Here is a 17,666-nt window from a genome sequence, read left to right on the forward strand (position 1 = left end):
TTTGTGCATTGCTATCGAAGTTGTGTGGTAATGGTCTATGAGAAGGTTTGTAAGACTAGATCCGGAAGGAACTACTATCCGCACATGGTGCATCACCAAATTCCCTCAAATTTCAAACTCGGGAGTCTCCCCTCTCTTAATATTTGCCCTGACTGAAGAGAGAAAGTTGTGCACCACATTCTCCTGCTAGAGGTCGTCCAAGAATGGGAAAGTGATTGCGGTCATGCTGAGACACATCAACTTGTCCTCATGTCCCCGCCACGAAAGGGCATCGGCCAACTGATTACTAGCCCCCTTGCAGTACTAGATCTCAAAGTCGTACCCAAGGAGCTTCGAGACCCACTTCTACTGGGTGGGAGTGCTCACCCGTTGTTCGAGTATGAGCTTGATACTCCTATGGTCTGTCCAGACTACAAAATGTCGGCCAATCAGATAATGTCATCATCTGGCCACGACCAGGGTGATAGCCATGAACTCGTCGTACGTGAACAGACCTTACTTTCCAGCTGCGATGACTTTGCTGAAATAGACTAAGGGGTGTTCCTCCTGCATGAGCACAGCCCTACCCCTAGCCCAGATGCATCAATCTCAACTACAAAGGTCTTCGTGAAATCCGGTAAGGCCAACACGGGTGCCCAAGTCATGGCCTCCTTCAGGAACTTGAAGATCGTGGTCACCTCAGGACTCCAGCCGAGAAATCCTGCAGTCCTTTGAGGGAATGCGACACCGACCAGCTCTGAATTGCCTTAACATTCTCGAGATCCATCTTTACACTCTAGCCTGAGATGACGTGTAATATCGTGTATTTTTCACACAGTCATTTTGAGATTTTTCAAAAAATTGGCCAAGTATAGAAGAAAATCGGTAGAATCTCGAGTTTAGATTGATGTTCTTTGAGTCTAGGCTAAGCCCAGATCTGATCGACAGGGTCGAGATGGGCCAATCGAAAGGTGATAAAAAGTTTTATTTTCAACCTTCAAATTAAAGCAAAATTTGAGCAAAATTCAGGTTATTTTCGGACGAATTTCAGAGGCAAAATTCAAGTTATATATTGTTGGATGCGTCTCAAAATTCTGAGCGTAACAATATTTTACTTTTCTAGATTCAAGCTACGGTTGGCCCGAAAATCGTATTTTTTCGAAAAAGGACTGCCTCGACTGGACAGGTCCAGATTTGGATCGGGCTGGATCCAATGTATTTGATCCAAGTTAATATGGATCTGGACTCTGTTCAAGACCCATATTAATTTGGAGTTGATCCAGCCCAGGACCTAATTGGGGTTTGGATATGGATTTGGATCTTAGATCCAGATCCAGATCCAAAACACATGCCCAACGAAAATCCAACTTTAAATTTACTTTTTATATTTAAATTGAGGTTATTTAGAGTTAAAAAAGAATCCCAAAGGGATAAAGTACCCTCTGAAAGTTTATAGATATTTAATTATTAATTATTAATTAATTAATTAATTCTAATTAATTCTAAATTTCACTTTTTGGCTATAAGTTGGGACTCTTTAGGAGAGTCCTTATATAGGTGTATTAGGCTTAAGAAGGTTTGAGAAAGTTTAATGGAATTAGGAAAGAAGTTTTGAAAAGCCAACAAAGAAAGGAATTTCAAAATATTAGGAAAGTGAGCGTAAGAGTCCCAAAATGGGGAAACTCTCTATCTCCAGCCCATCTAGAAGGGGCTGGAGAGGGGGGGGCGGGGGGCATCACCCCCTAGTAGGCCTATAAAAAGTTCAAAAAAAAAAAAGTAGAAAGAAAGAGAGGAAGAAAGAGAGAGATAAAGAGGGAAAAAGAAGAAGAAGAAGAAGCTTGGAGATCCATTCATCTCCGGCCGTTCGATGTTTTCTATCCATCCATCCTTAGCTTCTTTTCGGTCTGCAATTAAGGTACGGGTCTTTCTCTTGTCTTGGATGAGAAAAAAAGACTAAATAAGCTTTAGGCAACGTTTTTTAGGAACTATGGATTCTATCTTAATCTTTCATGGTTTAATCCATGAAAATCGATGTAGGAAGGCTTAGTATATGTGATATTCGTTTTCCTATGATTTTATGCATGTTTTTACATTTTTCTCTATTTATATATATATATAGAAGCATGTATATTTATGTATGTATATATATATATATATATATATATATATATATATATATATATATATATATATATATATATATATTTGCCTTGTATGGACTCTTTGGACAGGTCTGGACAGTTTTGTTCCATGCTTTTAGTGGGCAGATCAGGCCAACGTGATGATGGGCAGAACTGGCCAGATTTGAGCCTTTGTCCATGTTGTCCGTTCTGGATAGATCTGTCCCCTGGACAGGTATATATTTATGGACAGGTGGACATGGGATTGTGGTTCTTAAGACCAGACCAGACCTATAGAAATACAAATAGGTGCATATTCAGTAAAAACAATAAATTTGGATTTTTGGGTGATTTTTCGATCCGGGACAGGACGGACAGTTGTCCAGTCCCAGCCTGGACGGTCGGTTGGGACAGGTCCAGATTTGGGCTGGACCGCTGTTGATGTAAAAAATTTTATAACACGCACACACACACACACACACACACACACACACACATATATATATATATATATATGTATATATATATATATATATATATATATGACTCCAGCCAATTCAGTCGGCTGGACCAGAGTTACAAGTCGAGGAAGCGGGAGCAGGAAGCGATACGGGAAGCGAGGCACTTTCAAAAATTTAGGAAGCGGGGAAGCGTGGGACCACTTAGAAGAAATTTATGAACCATCTCGGAAGCGAACCGGAAGCGACCTAGGAAGCAAACCGGAAGCGAGGGGGAAGCGAAAAAAATGAAGAAGCGTGGGGGAAGAGCGCTTCCCATAAATGGGAAGTGTGTTTCCCATAAAAGGGAAGCGCGCTTCCCAAAAAAAAGGGCACGCTTTCCAACGCATTTCGAAAGCACGACGTTTCGCACTTCCGAAATGCATATCGAGGAAGCGTGCTTCCCCTTACGCCTAGGCGCTTCCGGTAACTCTGGGCTGGACTGAATCTGAAAGAGTCCAGTCCCAGGGGCTGGCATACTGTCAAAACAAAAAAAAAGGGGGTGGTTTGAAAAACAGAAATAAAATATTATATTTTTCGTTTGGGTCTTAGATGGGCTGGCAGGCAGCCCAGCAGAACCGAGTTCTACCAGGCCCAGCAGGGCCGGGCCCGGCTGGCCAAGCGTGCCAGACCTGCTAGGCAGGCCATTGCTTCTATAAAAAAAAATCTTATATAAAATTTTGTCTTTACTAGAAGCCCCAACCAACAGTAGGTCGACTGGGCCCTGACAGGGCCCAGCCAACTGGTTTTGGCTGGGCAGGGGAAACTGACCCAGCTGACTGTGTCGGTTGGGTGAGTTCGGCCGGGCCGGGTGTTACAAAAAAAAAAATTTATAACAGTTTGTTTTTTTCCTGGGTTTGGCATGCAGCCCTGCCGAATTGGGTTCGACTGGGCAGGTATGAGTCATGACAGACCCAATCGATTGGGTTCAGTTGGGACAGCTTTACAAAAACAAAAAAAAAAACGGGTAATGTGTTTCGGCCTGGACATGTTATATTAACGGACTGTTTAAATGCATTAATCTTGTGACTTTATGAATGTTAAAATAAGACTGTTGATGCTTCGAATTTCTTTGTTTATGTATAGATTTATGCATAGTTGAAGTTCAGTTTCAAGCATGACGAATGTTCAGATTTTGCACATGAAATACATTGATTTGGGCATGCAGAACTTCAGCTAGATGGACTAAATTTTTCAGCTTGCTTAATGTATTAGTTTTGGCTTGATGCATGGTAAGGACGAAACTTTTTCACCTGCTTAGACTTGATATATCATGCTTGATTAAGATGTAAATGCGACTTTACTTCCATGTGCATGTGCATAAAATTGCTTAATGTATTAGTTTTGGCTTGATGCATGCTAAGGATAAAACTTTTTCACCTACTTAGACTTGATATATCATGCATGATTAAGATGCAAATGCGACTTTACTTCCATGTGCATATATGATTGATGTGTTTTGGGCACGTGCATCATTGCATGAGTGTTCACATATTTAGTTGAGTTTATTCTTGAATGAAAGCATGTAAATGGCATGATTTTGTGAACACATGCATATGAATATTGTTGTTCCATGCGAATCTCTAAATTAGCATACATGATTGTGCATTGAAAAGCATGTAAAATAAAGGTATAGTGGCATGTTATTTATAATTTTTGCATATGAATGCATCGATGATCAAATGGGTCATCATGGGTCGTGTGAGCCTTGAGCATATGTTGTTCCTTGTTTAATTGTTTATGCAAGGCAAAAATCACACTTGATATTATTGTTTTAGTTGCACTGTTCTATGTTGCTACGGGTTTGGTCTCGTGAAAAGTTTCGCATGTTGATTTGTGAACCAGTGTTATTAATTCTTACATGTTGAATTGCAAATTAAAGAAGTTGAATTAATAACAAGATAAAAGAAAAGAACAACGTAATCTATGTTTCTTCAATGTCCTTTCTATAGTATGGAAATCCTAAACATTGCGGTTTTGGAGAACCGTGAGGATACTAAGACTCTATGTGCGTTGTTGTGTTCCTGAACCCGATATGAAGGTTCCCCTCCGAACCACGATTTTAAGAAGATTTTGTCACTTTGCATGGGGATAGTGTGTAGACACAACTGTTGTTTTGGTATACCAATAAAAGTGGCATTAGTAGATTTTGATTTTCATAATGTCCCAACATTAGATATTGATTTCTAATGTTACGATAGATGGTGTTGATTCCTGATATCGGTCGAAGACTGAGTGTGAAACTCAGTAATAAAATACAAATTGTGTGTTAAGCTACAGTTGAAGACCCACTTGACCTCAAAAAATTTTACCTGTTTTTTAATATCTGTAGGCAGTAGCAATAAAAAGAGGATCTAAAGCTTGTGTGTGTTTAATAGGGACATGAATATAAAAGAAAACTCTTATAAAAGATAATAAATTATTCATGCATGTGCACTGAAATCATGCACGTTCCTGTTATGCATTAAATCATGTATATTTACTTGTTTTTTTACTTACGATATATTGGTGATTACATGATATTTACTCCCTATTACATGATAAATATCTTTATTGTTTATTTGATGTAATCATTCATGCAATAGAGAACAATTATTAAGCCTGAGAGAACAGTTAATAACAACAGGGATCACATTTTAAGCATTAAAGACATTCAACATGCATTAAGGAACAACATTATGCATTTACCAATATATCACAGTTTATGCATTATCTAATGTATAGCAAGAATATGCATGATTCAGTAAAATGCATGAATAAATTATTATCTTTTATAAGGTTTTCTTTTTATATGCATGTCTCTATTAAATGCACACAATTCAAGTTCTTCTTTTTAATTACCATTGCCCGCGGATACTCAAAACGGGTAAAATCCCTGAGGTCAAGTAGGGTTCCCAGGGTAACTTAGAACACAAGTTGTATTTTATTACTGGGTTCCAAACTTAACCCTCAATCGATATTAAGAAACAGCATCATCCATCGGAACATTAGAAATCAGCATCTAATGTCGGGACATCAGCATCAACAAATGTCACTTTCTTGGTATACCAAAACAACAGTTATACCCACACACCACCCCAAGTAAAGTGGCAGACTCTCTCTAAAGTCGTGGCCAGGAGAAGAACCTCAATATCGGGTTCAGGGGCAACAACAACGCACATGGAGTTTTAGTATCCTCACGGTTTCCCCAAAACAGTAATATTCAAGATTCTCACACTAAAGAAGAGACATCAAAGAAACATGAATTACAATGTTCTTTACTTTCTTTTATCTTGTTATTAATTCATCTCTTTTACATTTGCAAATCAACATGCAGAATTAATAACATAAGCTTGCAAATCAACATGTCAAGCTCTTCACGGGACCACAGCTTTGTAGCAATATGGAAGAGTGCAATAAGAACAATAATATCACATTTTATTTTTGCAATGTATTTAACAACTAAAACAAAGAGCAACACATGCTCAAGGCTCACACAACCCATGATGATTTACTTGATCATTAATACATTCGTATGCAAAAATCATGATTAACATGTTACTATGCATTCCTTTCAAATGTTTTTCTATGCACATTCATGGATGCCAATTTAGGGGTGTGCATAATAAAATTTGTATGCATGTGCATGCGTTCACATGATCATGTTAATTTCACGCCTTCATTCAATTTGCATACTCGAATCCACTTTAAGCAAACTTGTGAACACATCATGCAGTCACTTACAGGTAATCCCACATCAATTCCATGTATGTATAAGTAAACAACCATGCGTTAACACTTTTTAACTCAGCATATAATATCCAGTTTAAGCATTGGAAATAGCGTATATTATGGCTACCAAAACAATTACATGTTTAGCTAAACCATGGCAGCCCTCATAAATGTTACATTGGTGTATGCTTAACAGCTTTGCATGACCATTTGCATTTTAGTCACACTGTACACAGGCATGACTGGATGCATGAACATTGAGCAGGTATGCAGCAAGTCAAGCAACAAATATAAATCAGTTAAGCACTTACACAGGAGTAGCTATATATGTACAGAATAAAAAAAAAGAAACTTGTGAATAATCTGGATTAACATATATGCACATAATGTGTGTATTTTTTTTTTAGAACCAATGACCCAGCTGACCGCTGGCATGCAGCCAAACCCCACCGAGCCGACCCAGTCGGCTAGGTCAAGTACTCAGCCCAGCCGACCCAGTCGGCTGGGGATGACTGCCCCATGGCTCAGCCGACTAGGGTCGGCTGGGCCCTAACATGAAGTAAAAAAAAGATAATTTATTAAACTCATTTTTTTTTAAACATGCCCAGCCGAGCTCGGCCTGTCAGGCCAGCCGAATTCGGCTGGTCTGACAGCCAGCCTACACAGAAAAAAAAAATTTATATGGTCAGCACCCAGCTGGCCGGGTCGAAACCCCAGCCCAGCCGACCCAGTCAACTGGGGCTGCCAGCACATGGCTCAGCCGACTGTGGTCGGCTGTGGCCCACACAGCAGGATATATATATATATATATATATATATATATATATTGATGACAGCATACCAACAGAAACACTAAAATAAATTTCAGACATCAGCATGCTTAATGAAATAAAAACAAGTCCCAGTATGCCTGTGCATGACATTTTTGCATAAAGAAAACATGTAAGGATCAAATATACTCATATTCATGAAGTACACAACCCGATTATGAAATAAATCACATTCATTATCATAAGCATATGTGCAACCACGTTTTTGCTTGGTTATACCCAGATTTCACATACCCTAACCAATCCTATCATGAGTTTTTATTGGAAATTGATGATATCATGGTGCACATGCATAACAACACTATTTTTCATGGATAAAAAATAACATAAAAGTACCTCCACAAGTATATTAAACCATAATAACATTCAAGAAGATGAAAATACATGGATTTCATCTATGGATCTTAGAGTAAAAGTTTAAATTTACTCATTCACATGGTTTTTCACTAAAATGCCGCATGGAGATCGAATCTATATCCCTTTTCTCACTCAAATCAAAAGAGAAACCAGTACCATGTGAAGAAAAACGATGGCAGATATTGAAAAAATGTGGGTGGATGGCTGGAAAAGATCAAATATCCTACTCTTCTTCCCCCTTTTGCCTCTCTTTTCCTCACTTTCTCTCTCCTCTTTTTTTCCCTTCTCCTTCTCTTTCTCTTTTCTCTCGTTTTTTGAAGTCTTTTTATAGGCCCTATAGGAGAGGACGCCCCCCCCCCCTTCTCCAGCCCATCTAAAAGGGCTGGAGAGAGAGAACTCTCATGAAAATAAAACTCTTTTATATGAGTTTTCCAAAAATTTTGAAACTCTTCAAGTTTGACTTTTAAAAATTTTGTTAAAAAAGAACTCTTAGTCTCTCAAATCCTCTTGAACTCTTCCATAGGTGTTTAAAAGCTCTTTCAAGAGTCCCCATAATAAATTTTCGGAATTGCATTAAATTATTTATTTATTTATTTATTTATTTATTTATTTATTTAATATTTAATATTTAATACAACAACAACAACAACTACGCCTTCATCCCAAAACAATTGGGGTCGGCGATATGAACCAAAAAAGAAAATCATTCTGGGTCTTCCACATGAATCCTTCTCCTCCAATCATTTTTATCCAATGCCATGTCCTCGGTGAGGTTCAAAGCATTCATATCCTTTCCTATCATCTCCATCCAAGTCTTCTTAGGCCTACCCCGACCTCTTTTAACTAATATATTTTCCTATTTCTCCATCATTCTAACTGGAGCATCATTAGGCCTTCGCCGAATATGTCCAAACCACCTTAAATGATTCTCTCATCTTATTTTCAATGGATGCAACGCCTACCTTCTTACGTATCTCCTCGTTTCGAATCTTATATTTTATTGTATTTCCACACATCCATCTAAGCATACGCATCTCAGCTACACTCATTTTTTGAATATGATGTCTCTTGGCAGCCCAACATTCTGTACCATATAGTAAATTTTCAAAAGCTTCCAAAAATTACCAAATTAATGTGGGAGGCTTCTTAACATAAATAAACCCCAATTTAAAGGTTTTTGATGAATTTAAAGTTAGAAAAAATCATTGGGCATGAATTTGGATCGGATCCAAAACCGGAGAAGAATACAAACTCTTGTTGGCCTATATGATCTTGCCCACGAGCATCTCCCTCACCAACCGCTCAATCTCCAGTTTTTTAGCGTGTGCATACCGGTAGGGTCGTACATTGGCCAGCTTGGCCCCAAGCTCGATAGGGATCACATAGTCATGAGACTGAGAGAGCGGAAGGCCTTTCGACTTGCCAAACACCGTGTCGAACTCGTGTAGCAAGGCCTCTAAGTCAATCTGTATCTCTTTGGGGATCGTGGGTACCTCCTCAACGTCAAGAATATCTATGACACGTCCTCCCAGACCACCTTGGCGAGTTGTTTAGACTCAGCCATAGTCGAAGGTGACCGGGGAGGAGCTCAGATCTCCATCTTATGGCCTCTGTACTCGAACTCTATAGTCATGTCCTTGAAGTTCCACAGAACAAAACCCAAGGACTAGAGCCACTACATTCCTAGTATCACGTCCGCACCCTTGATCAATAGTACATACATTTTTGTGGTCAAGATCGTTCCCTAGATCTCTAGTTGGACTCCAGGGCAAATGGCGGTGCACCTAAGCTTATTGTCGTTCTCAACCACAACCTCGAAGGGATGTTCGGGTGTAGTTGCAGACTTGCCCCTCTTTGTCGTCTCCGCACACAAAAAGTAGTGTTGAACCGGTGCCAATCAGCACGAAAATAGACAACTGGCTGATTCTATCTGGTACTCTCATAGTATGGGGTACCTCCACACTAGCTAATGTGTGGTACGATATTTCTGGAACCTCTTCCAAAATGTTTTCACCTGAGTCAGACAACTTGGCATCATTGTCGCACAAGTACAGATTCAGGATCTTGCACTTATGGTTCCTCGTTCATACCACGTCGTAGTGATAGCAGAGGACCATATTGTGACGCTCCTCTATATGCTCGCGTGAGAGCCACTTCACCTGAACGTTCGGGCGAGATTCTCTTACATGCCCTAGCTGGGAATGCAGATTCATGGCCTGATCGGTAGCTTGGCGCTAATGAATTAAATACAACTAAAAAATAGAAAATAGTATTGATTCAAACCTGAACAAAAACCAAGAAGGTGTGGGCCCTTGTTGTGTCATCCAAAACAGGATTTGCTAGTCAGTGTAGCTCCCAGAACTGTTAAGACCCCGAGCCCTGAGAGATCAGTTCTATAAATTCCGACAAGTAGGGGGAGTGAAGCACGACTCGAGAGAGAGAGGAGCGCACCACGAGGGAAGCAAGCAGCGTGGAGAGGAGAGAGAGGTGTTTCTCCAAGACAACAATACAGAGGGGGCGTCTGGTGTCAAGGGGGTCGATGGCAAGAAAAGAAGGAAAGGCATCTCCTTTGAAATGAAATGGGGATCTTCGAAACACGAGCTTAGATTCACAAGGGCAAGTGTCAAGAATGACACTAAAGCATAACCCTTAAAAAGGGTATAACTGAAAACAAAATAAAAATAAAAATGTATTCTTTATTGATATGAAAAACCAATTGCTTAAGAAGCATTGGAATAAAATACAAGAGGGGTTGTACCCCTTTATATACACAGCTGAAAGAGGACTCAATAGAGTTGTTGGACACAGTCCAACATCTCTATTTAGAGTTGTTGGACTGTGTCAGTCCAGCAGCTCTATTGGTAGTCAAGTCTGGACAGGACTTGACTAGCAACAGTCATTCTAGTTCAAACTGAACTAGATGACATAAAGACAAAAAACAAAAATAAAAGAAAAAAATTACAGAAAAGAAAGAAATGAAAAATATATTTATATATATATATATATATAATATTATTATATATATGTACAGTTTTACATTTTAACACTCCCCCTTAAACTTACGATACAATGAGCGAAAGTTTGTCTAAGAGAAAGTGAAATCGGGGAGCAGCGAGAGGCTTTGTAAAGAAGTCTACTAACTGATATTCTAAAGTGACATATGGCAGATCAATTATCCCATGTAGATATTCCTCTCTGACGTAGTGACAATCCATTTCGATGTGTTTGGTGCGTTCGTGGAATGTTCTGTTAATGGCAATGTAGATCGCACTTTTGTTGTTAAACACATTTATGAAGCATTTGTTGCTTCAGCTCCCATGTCAGCAAGCAGTCGTCGAAGTCAAACTACTTTCATGGTCGTGGTTGTCATGGCTCTGTATTCAGCTTCGGTGGATGAGAGAGATACCTTCTGATGCTTTTTACACCTCCACGAGATCAATGATTTCCCTAAAAGGACATAAAAGTCAGTGGTTGAGTGTCTGTTATTGGGATCACCTCCCCAATCAGCATCAGTATATGCAATTAAATCAAGAGAATATGAGGAAGATAAGAAAAGTCCTCGTGAAAGAGAGGACTGGATGTATCTGATAATACGCATGACCGCTCTCATATAAACAGAAGTAGGAGCATGTTAAAATTGACTTGTTGTGTGAACAGCATGTGCTATATCTGGTCTGGTAATGGATAATTAGGAAAGTGTCCCGACAAGCTGTCTATAAGGAGTAGGGTCTGCAAGAAGTTCTCCATCATCAATCTTCATTTTAACGTTAACAACTTCTGGAGTGTCGACTTTCTTATCATCAGTAATACCAGACCTGAAAACAATATCAAAAGCAAATTTAGTCTGAGATAATAAATATCCTCTAGGAGAATAAGCAACTTCAATGCCTAAAAAATATCTCAACAAACCTAAATCAGTCATTTCAAAATGAGACTTAAGAAGTGTTTTGATCGTTTCAACTTCCTGTTTATCGCTTCCGGTGATGATCATATGATCCACATAGAAAAGAAGCACAATGATCCCTGCATCAGAATTCTTAATAAACAAAGCAGTGTTAGTTAAACAGAATTAAAAACCAATATCAATCATAACACGACTAAACCTATCATACCAAGCTTTTGGTGCTTGTTTAAGTCCATAAAGAGCTTTTTTCTAAGCGGACTTTACCCTTAGGAATAATTAGACCAGGAGGGGGTTCCATGTATACTTCTTCAACTAGCTTTCCATTTAAAAAAACATTTTTGACATCCATTTGAAAAATAGACTATTTTTTTATAGAAGCTAAGGCAATTAAAGTTCGAACAGTTGTCATACGAGCCATCGGAGCAAAGGTTTCTTCATAATCAATCCCATATTCTTGGGCATAACCTTTGGCTACTAAACGGGCTTTATATCTTTCAAGAGTACCATCACTCTTGGTTTTAATTTTATAAACCCACATGTAGAAGCCTTTTCAAGTGCATCTAATTCAGCTTTCATGGCTTCTATCCATTTGATATCATTTTTTGCTTGAAAATATGTAGATGGTTCTTCATATGAGTGAATTAATGCAATAACTGCCCTATATGTGGGTGAGAAAGACTCGTATGATACAAACTTTCCTGGAGGCCTCGAGACTCGGGATGATTGTCTAGTTGGAATGTTAGAATATTTTTCAAGTGCACATGGAGGGTTAGACTCTTGTCGCCTGGAATATTGAATACTAATATCTCTATGAACTTCTTCATTTTCAACATTAAGATCAATAATTCTTTGATCATCATCAAAGTTACAGTCAAGGTCATATTCATCAGATGTTGATGTTAGATCTAGCAAAAAGAGTACTCAGTGACGTCTTTTAATTTTCTAAAATCAAAGAAACTCTCCTTTTCAAGAAATGAAACATATCTAGACACATATAGTCTATTATTTTTGAAGTCAAAACATCTATAACCTTTCTGTTTTTCAGCATATCCTAAAAAGGCACAGGGAATCGCACGAGAGGAAAGTTTATCATTTTTGTCAGTAAATATGAAACATTTGCACCCAAATATTCTTAGTCTAGAGTAGTCTGAAGAAATGTTCATAAGTTTTTCAATGGGAGTGATATTTTGTAACGAAGAAGATGGCATCCTATTAATGAGATAGGTGGCAGTTAAGGCAGCTTCTGCCCAAAAGTCTTTCGGGACTTGATTTGCTATTAATAAAGTCCTAGTGGTTTCTATAATATGGCGATGTTTTCGTTCTGCCAGTCTATTTTGTTGAGGTGTATAAGGACAAGATCTTTGATGTGTGATGCCATGCAATTTAAGATAATTTTGAAAATCTGTGGATAAAAACTCTCCCCCTGAATCTGTGAGAAAAATAGTAATATCATTTTGAAACTTATTTTTAACCATATTATGAAAAGTTTGAAAGTATGAAAATACTTCAGACTTATATTTGAGAAAATAAATCCACGTATGTCGAGAGAAATCATCGACAAAAAATAACATAGTAAACAAATCCTCCTTTAGAAATTACTGGTGCAGGACCCCAAACATCCGAGTATATTAATTCAAGTGGTCTTGAAGAGAAAAAGGTTCTGTTCTGAAATGGTAATCTTTTCATTTTGCCGAGAATACAATTTTTACAATCAAATTATTCAGAGTTACAAAATTTCCCTAGATTTGGAAAATGTTGGATTTTGGCTATATGTGGGTGACCAAGTCTCTTATGCCACAGTTTCAACTCTATTTTTTTAATATTATAACAAAAAACTTTCTTCGGCATTTCCAAAAAATCCATGTAATAGAGTCCTTTTCTATAGCCTTCCCCAATCAGCTTGCCTGACTGGCGATCCTGTACCCAACAACCATGAGAAGAAAATGAAATATTACACCCATAATCAGAAATTTGAGATACAGATAAAAGATTTAAATTTAATTTGGGAACATGTCTAATTTCTGGAATAGAAAATTTCTTTATTTTATAATTTTTTTTAAAAATTCCTATTCCTTCTATTTCAAGAGAAGTCCCATCAGCAGTAAAGACCTTTGACACACTTGTTTTATTTTTAACACATTTGGATAGACTTTGATTATTTGGGATCATATGAAAAGATGCACTAGAGTCAAGGAGCCAAGAAATTTTACCTTGATCAGAAAAAGATGAGGTTGTTGCGTCGGTTGAAGCTTCAGATGAGGAAGAGGCACCTTTTATGAGAGGCTGAAGAATCTCCATTAGTTGAGCCAGAGAAACTGGTGCATCCTGATCTTTAGGCTCCGATCCAGCAATTGCAGCTCTTTTTTCTCTCAGCTCCTTAAGTTTGGGACATTGTGGCTTGTAGTGTCCCGGTTCATGACAGTGACGACAAATAACTTTCTTCTTATCATAGTCACCATTTTGTCGGTTAAAGTGAGGAGGCCTATATGATCAAACATGATTCCCTGGTCTAGACACGGCTAAAACGGAATCATCTTCAATTTTTAAAGAACCTTTTCGGAGACGATTTTCTTCCATTGTACACTCTTCAATAGTTTCAACAATAGAAGAAATTTTTCCACAGTGAAGTAGGGCCAATTTAGTGGTTTCAAATTCCGGCCTTAATCCAATGATAAACTGGTAAAAATGTTCAGCATCGAGTTGTTTCTGACGAAGCACGATGTCTTCGGCACAATGCCACTTTGGTTCTAAAAGGGAAAGTTCTTTCCAAAGTTTGGACAACCCATTGTAATATTCACGAATAGTTTTGTCTCATTGTGTCATCATTCGAACTTTTTCTTGGAGGTTGCACACGTGTGCAATATCTTTAAGGGAATACATATTCTTAAGGTATTTCCATGCCTTATCGACATGATCAAATTTGGCAAGACTTGAGCATTTTTTAATGTCAACGCTATTGATAAGCCATAACATTATCTTCGCATGAGATATTCTCCATTCTTTCCATTTCTTCTCGTATGAGGCAATAGCATTGATTTTCTCTTCTTCCGATAGAGGGACCTCTTTATCTCCCTCCTTTTTAGTAAGAGATAGCTTAGGTTCTGAATCGGAACCATCCGCAATCTCCCATAGGCCTTTTCCCCATACATGGTGCTTCATGATTGAAGCCCATGTTACATAGTTCGTATCGCTTAGTTTCATAGGCATGATGGTGACTTTATCATTGTCATCCATTGATTACAAGGAAAGAAGGAATAGGGATAGAAGAGAAACGAGAAGAGAAATGAAAAAGAAAGAAGAAAATACAATACAACAAGATGTGAAATCTTCCCCAATGAAGTGATAAAACACTTCTCTTCAAGTGGCGAACACTTTTGCAAATGGGTACGGAAACCGATGCAGCTTTTCCTCAAGATTTAGTACTTCCATGGCTCTGATACCATGAAATGAAATGGAGATCTTCGAAACACGAGCTTAGATTCACAAGGGCAAGTGTCAAGAATGACACTAAAGCATAACCCTTAAAAAGGGTATAACTAGAAACAAAATAAAAATAAAAATGTATTCTTTATTGATATGAAAAACCAATTGCTTAAGAAGCATTGGAATAAAATACAAGAGGGGTTGCACCCCTTTATATACACAACTGAAAGAGGACTCAATAGAGTTGTTGGACTGTGTCATAGAGATGTTGGACTGTGTCAGTCCAACAGCTCTATTGCTAGTCAAGTCTGGACAGGACTTGACTAGCAACAGTCATATAATATTATTATTATATATATATATATATATATGTACAGTTTTACATTTTAACATCCTTCAATCGATGATGGGTGTGGAAGAGAGGTGAAGGAGAAATATTTTCTCTCAGTGAACAAGAACATGAACCAGAACAAAGCTTAGAGAAATCTCTGAATAAACTTCATTGAAAAATAACTAAGCTAGGTACATCTATTTATAGAATTACAAGAGAGCAAAAGAAAAAAAATACATAGAAGTGTCCCAACCTATATAGGACTCTAGGCTGGTTGACCAACACAATCCCAGCCTTGGTAGGACTCTAGGCTGGGTGGGTTTCCCTACACAATCCCAGCATGAGTGAGACTCCAGGCTAGGCGGGTTTCCCTACATAGTCCCAGCCTGAGTGGGACCCTGACTGAGCGGGTCCTCTAGGTCAGATCCTAGGGCAGCTTCCTCGGATCGGCTCTAGGGTGGGGCGAATTTGTAACACATACATGTAAGGAACAAAAAGAAAAAAAAAAGAGAAAAAGAAGAGAGTGGAGGGAAGAGAGAAGGAAGAAGAAGAAAAAAAAAATACATAAGAAAAAAAGATACGAAAAAAGAAGAAAAAAAAATGAGAAAAAAAAGAAGAGGAAGAAAAAGAGAAGACAGAGGGGTAGAAGGAGGAGGAAGAAAAAAAATAAGAAGGTAAAAAGGAAATGCAAAAGAAGAAAATGAGAAAACAAAAAAAAACTTTTGGGGGTAAGAGGAAAAAGAAAAAGAAAGGAAGGAGACAAGAAAAATAACCACCATGTCTTTGCCTAGGAGAAAAAACAAGGCCCTACCACCTAGATGCAAAAGCCTAGGAGGTGGACCCACGTTTAGCCTGTGTAAGCGGCCTAGGCGAAGCCTAAGCGCCGCTTTTGACAACTAAGGTGTGAGGTTATACCAATGAGGGTTGCATAACTACCTCATCTTTACAGATTTTTGGTTAATTTAAGAATTCAACAGCCCAAATTATAAACATTGTCCAAATGATGAAATACCACTATACAAAAAGAGAAAATCATGGTACTAAGCATAAAAGGCACACCTAAAGTCGTTTGACAATGAACTAAAATGACCTAACATTTTCAAAGAACATTAGCCTCAGCAGGAGAATAAAAAAATATTTGTTCCTTAGGAGAGATTTCATTAGTTCTCTTTTTTCATAAAACTAATGAACTACAACATATAGATTTAGATTATATTCAAATTATTTTGAATTTATTTTCTATTTATGTAATATTTAATATATATATATATAGTCGTGTCCCCGTACCCACATTTTTGGAATTGTCGTGTTGTACCCTATTTACTCGTACTCATACATGCACCCGTACCCAGGCGACATAGACTATGTCACATAGACACTTCACTTAGCATGCGTATCTCATACCGACATGACATGACACTCTATCACTTCACGGGCACGACACGGCACTTCATGGATATAGTCAAACCAATCTCACACAGTCAATATTGTGTCATTAACTTATTTATTTCCTTTTATGAACTTATTTACTTATTTTGTATTCACTTGAGTTCTTTTTCTTTTAAAATTTGTCATCAATTACATAACATGTTAATTTCAACTAGGTTTCATTATTTGATGTTCCTAATTATAGTGACTGAGAGTGTTTGTTTTATACACATGCACATAAATACATCTATTTGTGTAAATCTGAGTCCTTGTGTCCTAATTTTTTAAAATTAGGGTATTGTACCAAGCGTATCTGCATTGTACGTTGTTCCCACATCCATATCCATGTGACATAGATAATGAACATACATCACCCCCTCAGTGACCCAAATCCCTTCCCAATGCCCCCAAATATGTGTCAATACTTACCAAGCAGAGCTTCAAGGCAGCTCCAACAGTGCTATTTCAATTAAAAGCTTTAATAAAGCCATTACAAGCCAATACAGCAAAATAATTATCTACCTTAAACCCTGCAGCAACACTATTTACAGCCAATGTACCAATCACGTCATCAGCTTCAACACCCGGAACCTGTTATTATTAGTATTAGTATATTTTTCTGTGCAATTCTTAATCTTCATGGATCATAACAAACTTTAAGTAATTCTTACATCAAATACATCAATAGACATAGCTTTGATAGATGCTTTTAAATACTGAAGTGCTTGAACGATAGTATCTGGTGTGGGTATGCGGTTTCTCTTGTATGAAGCAAACAGAGTGTGTCGAAAAGTCATACCTGCATGTATGAAAACATTTAAATTTTTAAAGGAAAAAAAATGATGTTCTGCAATCAAGAATGCTCTTTGGACAATCCCATGATAAAACAGCAGTTACTCTCTTATGAGGTTTACTTACCCCAGTAAGGCCATAAAAATGCAAATAAAACATACTAAAGGCGGAGCATAGATAACAAAAGGGCCATAAAACTTAGAACTCATAAAGCCTTCATCAAAAAAGGCAAGAACAAGATATGTATTCTCTAACAATTTAGCAAATAAGGAAGTCTAGATAAAAGAATACACA

General features: G+C 37.9%; 1 protein-coding gene across 5 annotated transcripts in view; it reads right to left on the reverse strand.

Moving 5' to 3' along the window:
• The window catches only part of LOC149840972 (5'-3' exonuclease family protein), a 92,895-nt gene that overhangs the window by 49,347 nt on the left and 25,882 nt on the right, over nt 1-17,666 (reverse strand). For all 5 annotated transcript variants that reach the window (XM_090003508.1, XM_090003507.1, XM_090003506.1 and 2 more), the window contains 2 exons: nt 17,252-17,379; nt 17,103-17,171 (listed from right to left, as the gene is read on the reverse strand). In XM_090003508.1, coding sequence (XP_089859634.1) covers nt 17,103-17,171; nt 17,252-17,379 — 197 coding nt within the window. The remainder of the gene's footprint in view (nt 1-17,102; nt 17,172-17,251; nt 17,380-17,666) is intronic.

The sequence above is a fragment of the Nuphar pumila genome, chromosome 4, assembly GCF_984573655.1.
Source record: "Nuphar pumila chromosome 4, dmNupPumi1.hap1.1, whole genome shotgun sequence".
Taxonomy (NCBI): Eukaryota; Viridiplantae; Streptophyta; class Magnoliopsida; order Nymphaeales; family Nymphaeaceae; genus Nuphar; species Nuphar pumila.